The following is a 9,083-nucleotide window of genomic DNA, read 5'->3' as shown; positions in this document are numbered from 1 at the left end:
CTTTCAGGTTTTGTTTATCTGAGAATGTTTTTATCTTTTCTTCCCATATGAAAATAATCTTTCCGGGTACAGTATTCTTGGTTGAAATTATTTTTCACTTAATACTTTGAATATATTTTCCCATTCTTTCCTTGTTTAGATTGTTTCCAATGAGAGGTCCGATGTTAACCTGATGAGATAATCTTTGTAAGTAACCTGATGTTTCTTTCTTGCCAATTTTAGTGTCTTGTCTGTGGATTTGGCCAGTCTGGCTATGATGTGCCTTGGAGAAGATCTTCTTGAGTTGATTCTATTAGGGATCCTTTGTATTTGTCTGGATATTTGAATGCTTCCCTAGGTTTGGAAAATTTTCTCCCAGGATTTCATAGAATAGATTATCAATGCCATTATTAGTTTCTTCACTTTCTGGGATACTGATTATCCAGACATTTGGGTGTTTAATGGTACCTAGTATTTCTCATATATTATAACTCATTTTTGAGTTATTTTCTCAGTCTTGTGATTTTTTTCTAAGTCAGAGGTTTTGTCTTCAACATTTGAAATTCTATCTTTTTTTTTCATTTTCTTTTATACATTCAATCACATTATTTAGCTTACAAAGTGAATATTTCAACATGTGAACATTTCTCCCTAGTCCAGTTGATAAAACTATAAAATTATCTTTAACAGATAATACCACATTTCTTTGTCCCATTAATGCTTTACCTCTCTATTTTTCTTCTAAATGTCCTTCCTCAGACTCTACTCTTTCACATACACTATATATGGTATTCACATCCATTTACTGTGTTTCTATATCCTTTAGTCAATCAGTTTCAGTCATAGAGTGAGATTCGATCTTCTGCATGGTCTAATCTGCTTTTAATAGCTTCAAAGGAGGTTTTGATTTCCTGTATTAAATCCTTCATCTCTAACACTCCGTTTGATTCTTTTTTATGGCGTGTATTTTTTTTTTTCAAATCATGGAAGAACTTCCTCACTTCCTGGAACTCATTGTCTCTTTTCTCTTGCATCTTCTGGAGTTCATTGTCGCTCATCTCTTGCATCTTGTTTAGTTTTGGCACTATGAATATTCTAAATTCTTTATCAGACATTTCCATGAGTTCCATTGTACTATCTGCATGGGAGATAAATATTTTCTTGGTTTCTCATATTTCTTGTGCCTCTTCATTGGTTTCTAGTCATCTGATAGATTATATGTTTCTTCCTAATTTCTTGTAGTTAATTCCAAATGTTCAGAGGAGTTTGAGAGGAAGTGATCCGCAATCTCTGTATAGTTCCGTTTCCCTGATGTTCACCAAGCAACCTGCTCTTTTGACTTTGGGACTGGATATAACAAAGGTCTTGCAGTTTATAGGGAATAGATGCACCTGGACTGAGCTGTGGGGTTTCAACTGAGAGTTCAGAGGCATGTGGGAGGAGATGAACCATGCTCTCTCTGCAGCTCCATACTTCTCCCTGCTACTCATTCTGCAGTATCTCTTCTCTGAATTTTAATCATTTGGTGGTGTATTCACTTTTTGCTAATAGCTTAGAGAAGTTTCCACAACAATATCATGTGCTTACATTTACTGTAAGGTACTTCTGTGAAAATTTCTCTCCTCTACTATGTTTTGCAGTGTGGTATCCACAGAAAGAGATTTTGAGTTCAGATATACAGAGGAGTTTCTTCCTTTGGGCAGCAGGTTCAGTAAGAGTTGAGGATTTCTATGACCCTAAAAGTATTCAGATGCTTGGCTACTGTGTACCTAGGCCTATCTAGACATTCAGTGTGTGGAGGCTGAACAGCAAAGTAAGAAAGTAAGATTAAAAAAAGGAAAAGAAATTAAAGAGGGGGGGGAGAAAAAAACAACCAAAAGCAGATAAAATTTTTTTTTCAAAAAGCAAAAAATGAAAACCACAAGGCATGCTTGCACACCACACAAACACAGCAGGACACACCTCAGATTTAAATGGCTTCTGAAGTTAGAAAGACAAAAGAGAAGTCAGAAGTGAGAAGAAGTGTTTTAAAAATTAAAAAAAAAAGAAAAAATTTAAAGAGAGAGAGAGAGTCAGAAACAGAGAGAGGATAGAGGTTGGCCTTCCTGTCTGAGTTCTGTTGGGATCTGAAAGATGGGTTTAGAGCAGAGATTCAATCACCTTGGTCTCGGAACATGGTAGGACAGACCTCAGATTTATTTAATTTTTAAATAATTATTTTATTTAACTTTATTTATTTTAATTTGACCAGAGAAGGACAGAGCAAGAGCAAGAGGGAGAAAGTGAGAAAGCAAGTTGCCAGGTCCAGGACTTGAACCACAGTCGGCCATGTGGGAGTCCAATGCCCTTAACCACCACACCATCTGCCAGCCCCTGCACATCAGATTTAAATGGCTTCTGTCTGAGTTTTTTGGAGGTCTGGAACATGGGGTTTCAAGCATAGATTCAGTTGCCTTGGTTCCTGAACATGGCAGGAGACACCTCAGATTTAAATGGCTTCTGTCTGAGTTTTTGGAGGGTCTAGAAGATGGGGTTTAGAGCAGAAATTCAGTGTCCTTGGTCTCTCAATTACACATGTTTGTTATGTATTCATGTAAACAAACATAGCAGGAACCCTACTTTCTAACATTTTCACAGGTACTTTAAATTAATATACATTTTGAAAATATTAATACTGTGTTGTCGTTTTGAAAAACTGATAATTTAAATCATTCTCTCCCCTCCCCCATCTCATACTCCCATACCCCAAATTGGTCCAGAGATTGGCTAGGTTGGTATATTCTAAATTCTCATTCTTTGGTCCCAAAATCCTTTGTTGAGAAAAATTCCTGGTGTTAAGGAGTAGCCAAACTGTTGCAAAAAATTATTTTTAATATTGGGGTCCATTCTTCTAAATCTACCTGTTACCTCTGGGAATCATTTCTTCAGTTACCAGAGAGAAGTAGGGTGCTAACTCAGTGATTTCTAGAGGTCCCTCCCCAGCTATAATATCTGCTAAAATCTTATCTCCCCTAACTGAAGATTGGGAGTCCAGGTGGATGTAAATATCACTATGTAAACTCTCGATCCAAAAGACATTTGATGCTCCATATTTGGTTCCTTGATAATATTTACAAAAAAACTATTTTTGTTCTTTGGATATGCCTTCATTGGAGAGCACTGAAAAGTGGGTATGAAGGCTAGAGTTCCCACAGATGGAGAAATCACCAGTTCTGAAATGTGACTTCTGAGAGCACAGTAATGAATGCTTAAGGCCGTTGATCAGTGTGTGTGTGTGTGTGTGTGTGTGTGTGTGTGTGTTCTGAAGGAGGAAACAAGCAGCACAGAATGATAAAAAAACTAACATTTCAGAAATAACATTTTTGGACATTTACAATGTTTGTTCTGACAAATCTGTGACCAAAATAGCATATATATAAATTATCCCATCAAGGATCCTTCCTGATGTTGTGAGGTTGGATGGATATGATGGATGTTAGCAAGCTACTATTGGAACAGAGTTGTCTTCATGAGTGTAATTGGCAGAATTGCATACCTGGAAGTAGGAGAAAAGCCATAGAAAGTTTTTTCTATGATTATCAGTAGTCAGAGAGAAATTTCTCAAAATAAAAGTCTTCATGTGCTCAAATGACTTATGCCTCTATCTCTCCTGAGTGTGCACCATGTACATGCATACACACATATATAATCCACTTCAATATCTTTGATTGTGCCATTTCTGATGTAGGATGCTTTCCCCCTCTTCTTCACCTATCTAATCACTGGCCATCATTTAAGAAATATCTGTAGAAATTTTGCCCATTTTTTAAAAAAGAATTATTTATTTATTTTATTTTATTGATTATTATTATTTTTTTAATTTGACCAGAGAGAGAAAGGAAAAGTGAGAAAGCAAGTCACCAGGTCTGGGATTCAAACCATGGTCAACCATGTTGGAGTCAAGAGCCTTAACCACTATGCCCCCCTTCAACCCCTCTGGCCCATTCTTTCAAATCCTGTCTCCTCCATGAAGTATTTCATACCTACTCAAGTCACAGTAGCTCCTCATTCCTTAAACTGCAGTGACATTCTGGTCTATACCATTTGACTCTTTCATTGTTTCTTCATTGTCTAATTGAAGATAGTAATGCACAGTGGCTAAAAAGTATGCATTCTGTATGACCTTGGATAATATATATAACCTTTCCAACCTTCTCATCTATTAAATGGAGATATAAAGAGTCCTTAACCTCACAGAGTTATTCAGAAAGTTAAATGGGAATAATGCATGTCAAGTGCTCTACCTGGCACATGGTAGGTGTTCAATAATTAGTGGCGAGTGGAGGTGGTCATAGTAGTGGTAATAATAATCACCATCATCATCATCATCATCATCGGTCTCTTCAACTAGGTTGCATAACCTTTGAGGGCAGGGGCCATGTCTCCTGTCTGCTTTTTCTCCCCTAGTCCCAAAATATTCAATGGGCAAATTTGATGTCTGTTGATTTCGTGTCCAGCTCTATTCAGTAGTGCTACCTCAGAGATATGAAATTGCATCCAGAGTATAATTCTTATATTTTGTTGCCAACTATGGAAGCCCTAAGATGTTTTTTCATGGTTTGCATGCATGAGTAGTTTGTATGGAAGCTGCTGAAGCGATCATGTGCTAGTAGAAAAGAATAGGAAACTTCTTAATCATCCCAAGCTCCTGTGGTGTATACACATGGAAAAAAAAGAAAAGAAAAAAAAACGGAGAGAGAGAAAGAGAGAAGGAGAAAGAGGAAGACGAAAGAAAGGGAAGGATGGAGGGAAATGTACTAAAATGCCATCTGGTAAATTGCTTTCAAATTCTATGACTTCCTGCCAGTTCAAGCTGTATTGCTTTAATCCTTTAAGAAAGCTAATGTTGGGACCATATCCACCACTTGTCCACCAGACCATTTCTGTAAAGAATTTGCAAGAGTTTACATTGGTAAATAAACTAAATGCAGAAACCTTAAAACAACAAATTATTTGGCTTGTTGTTTCTTTTCAGCTGATAATAGTAGAACTCTGAATGTGGATTCCACGGCAATGACACTACCTATGTCTGATCCAACCGCATGGGCCACAGCAATGAATAATCTTGGAATGGCACCTCTGGGAATTGCTGGGCAACCAATTTTACCTGGTATGTTATTTTTAATCACCTCACAAGTGCTTCTTTTTATTGACCATGTGGTAATAAATATAACGGTATGACATAACTTATTTTGAAGTTGACATTTACCAGATTCTGCCTAGAGTGTGCATTTTTGTAATATGAGCTTTAGCGACTGGGCGGCCTCTAGTTACTAATATATGCCCTATGGTGGGGGGATATCCGATACAGGACAGAGTCATTGTACATTTAAACAGCTCGTTAAAATAAGAGGCAACAGGGTTTTGTCAAGGAATTATAAAGTTTGTCTAATTTTATATTATAGACTTCTTAGAGGAGAAAGGTAAGCATGGAGTATTAAGAGAACTGACTTAGATATCCCCCAAATTTTAGATTCCTAAAGGAGAGGAAGGAAGATGGCAGGGAACAGCCCAAAGACAACTAGTTTTTAACATTTAATGTGTGTGTGTGTGTGTGTGTGTGTGTGTGTGTGTGTATAAACAAAGTAGCCCATACAAGAGTGGAAGATAAAATCCTAAGAAAAATGAAGGTTTACTTTAGATATAAAAAACTTCCTAGACAGTCAGAGTTATTAACTAAACAATGAGGTGTGTTTTTTTTTTTTGAGAGATTTTTGCCATAGGGCGTGTGTGCGCTTGCCAGACAGACAGAGAGAGACAGAAAGATAGAAAGCAAAAAATCCCCCCCCCAGGGGGGATGGCCACACCTCAATCCCTTCTCCACTCTCCTCTCGGGATCTTGGGCACGCACACACACGCGCCCAGCCTGAGTTTTAAGCCACCGGGTCTGGGACTCGAACAGCTGTCAACTACGTGGGAGTCCAGCGACATAGCCATTACGCTAACTGCTGGTCCCAACAATGAGTTTTTGAAGACAATTAGGAATTGCCACCTCAGAAAGCTTGAGGTGGCTTTTTAAAAGGCCTAAACATTAATCTTTCAAGATTAATTTAATTGTGGTCCTACTTACAAACAATAGGAGCAGGCCAGTGGAGAACCTTAGTATGTTGTGCATCCCCTGGCTACTGTTTTGAATTACATCATCTCAGACCCCAACCAAGGCCTACTGAATCAGAAGCTGCACTTTACCAAGATCCTTGGGTGATTCACAAGCACATTAAAACTGAGAAACAGATTTACAGTGATGTTGCTTTGACATGCCATTTATTATAGTAAAGTACTCCCTCCCTCCAAAAATAGTTTCACAATTTCAGCACAGATGTTAAATCCTTACAAGTTATAATGGGGATGAGACGGGTTAATAAACAACAGCATTCATAATGAAATAAGAAATGTTATTATATTGAAAACCAAGAAACAAGTATAAATGCAGCTGAACATGAAAAAAAGAAAGTATGTGAATGGAAAATAAGTGGTGGGGGGGGAATTCTATGTGTAGTAGAAGGAAAGAACTGTTTTACCAAACTATTATTCATGGGCTGTGATTGGCTATACTGTATTCTTTTCCATAGACGAACCATGATTGAAATGAACAATCAGGGATCCTTTGAGGGCAAGAATGATTGAACTGTAAATTTTATTGTGTTTTGTATTTATAAAGAATTATTTAATTTGATTTATTATTATTATTGTTACTATTATTATATTTTGCTGTAGGGCACATGCACTCACCAGAGAGAAAGACAGAAAGTGAGAAAGCAAGCTGTTAGGTCTGAGACTCGAATCATAGCCAGCCATGTGGGAGCCCAGCACCTTAACCACCATGCCATCTGCCAGCCCCTCCTTTGGTTTTAAGTAACTAGTGGAGCCAATCTGGGATCAATGGATGTAATGTTACTATAGGAGCCTGTATTACAGAGTGGCTAAGGTCTCAAACTCTCGGTTCAATCTGCCTGGCTTCTACGTCTATTTCTTTCACTGTTTGACCTTGGGGAGCTAATACATCTTCTCAAACTCAATTTCTTCACCCATAAAAGCAAACTAATAGTAACCAACTCCTAGGGTTGCTGTGAGAATTAAATCACACTTAGCATAGTGCCTGGTACATGCTAGTTACTCAAAATGTTAGCTATTAAAATACTTTTTAACCCATTATCAATATAATTCTCACAGACATTTCTAAAGTAAGTAATGAGTTTTATATTTAGTATTTATTATTTCAACTTAATTGAATTTAAACTAAAATATTCTATATTATTTTATAGTTCCATGTGGAGTGGTCTTGAGTCAACATCACTTATACTCTAAAGTGACTAAACAATCTTATTTAGCTTGAATATTCCCAGTTTATGGCAGTCTGGACCACACAGGTAAATGTCACAGGAAGAAATCTTGAGGTCACATCTGTTCTGAGGCTGAAAGAATTAAATGTTAACCAATTTCAGATTATTTGTAAATTACTACATCTAAATATAAATCTATGCTTTCAAAGTAATCTTCAATACTTACCCACCTATCTATATAACCCAGAGGCAAAATGGCCTATCATTAAGAGAAAAAAACCTTCCTCCAAGCAGTCATTACCAACCTAGAGTTTGAGCTGGTTACAATAATAGAACTAGAAAATTGGCGTCATTTTTTTAATGATTTTTTGTCATAGGGTGCATGCACTCACCAGAGAAAGGGAGAGAAATGCCACAGTCCTTTTTCTTCCATTCTCCTCTTAAGATTTTGGGCACGTGCATACACGTTCCTGGTGTGTTTTTCAAGCTACCACATCCGGAACTTGAACCATGGAGTCAGCCATGTGGGGTCCAGTGCCTTAACCACCATGCTACCTGCTAACCCATGGGGTAGGTTTTTTTAACACCGGCTCAGAGGGCTATTTCTGCAGAGACAGTGCCTTGCTTAGCACTTAACATAGGCCTTGTAGTCAGACAGCTTGGGTTTGAGTCTTCGCTTTGTTGCTTCCTAGCTAACATTGAGATACTTCTCTGTGCCTCTGCTTCCTCATCTGTAAAATGAGAACAATTATAGTACCTACCTCATAGAATTCCTGTGAATATTTAATAAAATATTTAGCACAATGTTTGCCATATAATGAATACTCAATAAACATTAACCATCATTATTGTTACCACTATACTACATGGTCTTTGCAGGAAAAAAAAAGTACTAACATATTTGCTTCAAATAGTTGTTAAATTCCTACTTACATTGAAAGTATGTGGGTGCTATGCAGCCACTGCCAGCTCTGATGAGCTCCAACCAGACATTTGAAATCTCAGGAGGAGTTTTAATTTCTACCTCTTATCCCTATTGCCTACATCTTGTTGTCTTAAGGATTATTAAGAAATAGCTTCTCAGGGCCCACTTCAAACTTGTGATCCAGTAATCTTGCCTGCTGTTATACTCCAGAGAAAGTTACTTGACTCTTTGATGTTAGAAATGCTAATGATTAGTTTAATAGTTTCCTTCTTTTCTGAAAGAGTTACACAAGGCAGTAACATCAGGCTGAAATGTACTTTGTAAAAACTTTATATAAAAATCACTTGAGTCATGTGTGAGCTGGTTTTTCTCCTCTCTGTATTATATTAGAAAGGCAGCTTACCAGTGAGATTAGCACGTGGATTCTGGATCCAGACTGCATAGGGTCACATACCTATCTGTCGTTAACTAGCTGGGTGATGTTTGGCAGGTTACTTGACCTCGCTATGCCTCAGTTACGTCATCTATAAAATAGAGATAATAGCACCTGTGTTATAGGACTGTCATGACAGTGTGTTAATGCATGTAAAGTCTTAGAATGATGCTTGGCTCACAGTAATCCCTCAATAAACTCAGCTGTTATTTTTATTGTTTTGAGTTCATATATGATCCTTAGCTCGCAAAAACTTGAATTATGGCTCATTTGTACTCTTAGGAATAATGAATGATAACGAATGCAGGGCTGAAAGTTTTTCCTGGGGAATGGGAAATGGGCAGTGGCCAATGAAGAGAACAGTGTGCACCTGACAGTGCAGACGCACTACATTCCATCCAATGCTGCCTCCACTTCTCTTTGC

The 9,083-nt window shown here is 37.5% G+C and overlaps 1 protein-coding gene across 4 annotated transcripts in view; it reads left to right on the top strand.

Moving 5' to 3' along the window:
• ENOX2 (ecto-NOX disulfide-thiol exchanger 2) overlaps positions 1-9,083 on the top strand; it is a 348,870-nt gene that overhangs the window by 242,734 nt on the left and 97,053 nt on the right. For 3 of the 4 annotated variants that reach the window (XM_027767234.1, XM_027767235.1, XM_014583118.2), the window contains one exon: positions 4,994-5,128. The exons of the other annotated variant lie outside the window; for it this stretch is intronic. In XM_027767234.1, coding sequence (XP_027623035.1) covers positions 5,032-5,128 — 97 coding nt within the window. In that variant the 5' untranslated portion in view covers positions 4,994-5,031. The remainder of the gene's footprint in view (positions 1-4,993; positions 5,129-9,083) is intronic. 4 annotated transcript variants of the gene reach the window in all.

Source organism: Tupaia chinensis, unplaced genomic scaffold (assembly GCF_000334495.1).
Source record: "Tupaia chinensis unplaced genomic scaffold, TupChi_1.0 Scaffold144058_2, whole genome shotgun sequence".
In the NCBI taxonomy this organism is placed as follows: domain Eukaryota; kingdom Metazoa; phylum Chordata; class Mammalia; order Scandentia; family Tupaiidae; genus Tupaia; species Tupaia belangeri.
The sequence above is the reverse complement of the archived record's forward strand: the minus strand, read 5'-3'. Positions and strand labels throughout refer to the sequence as shown.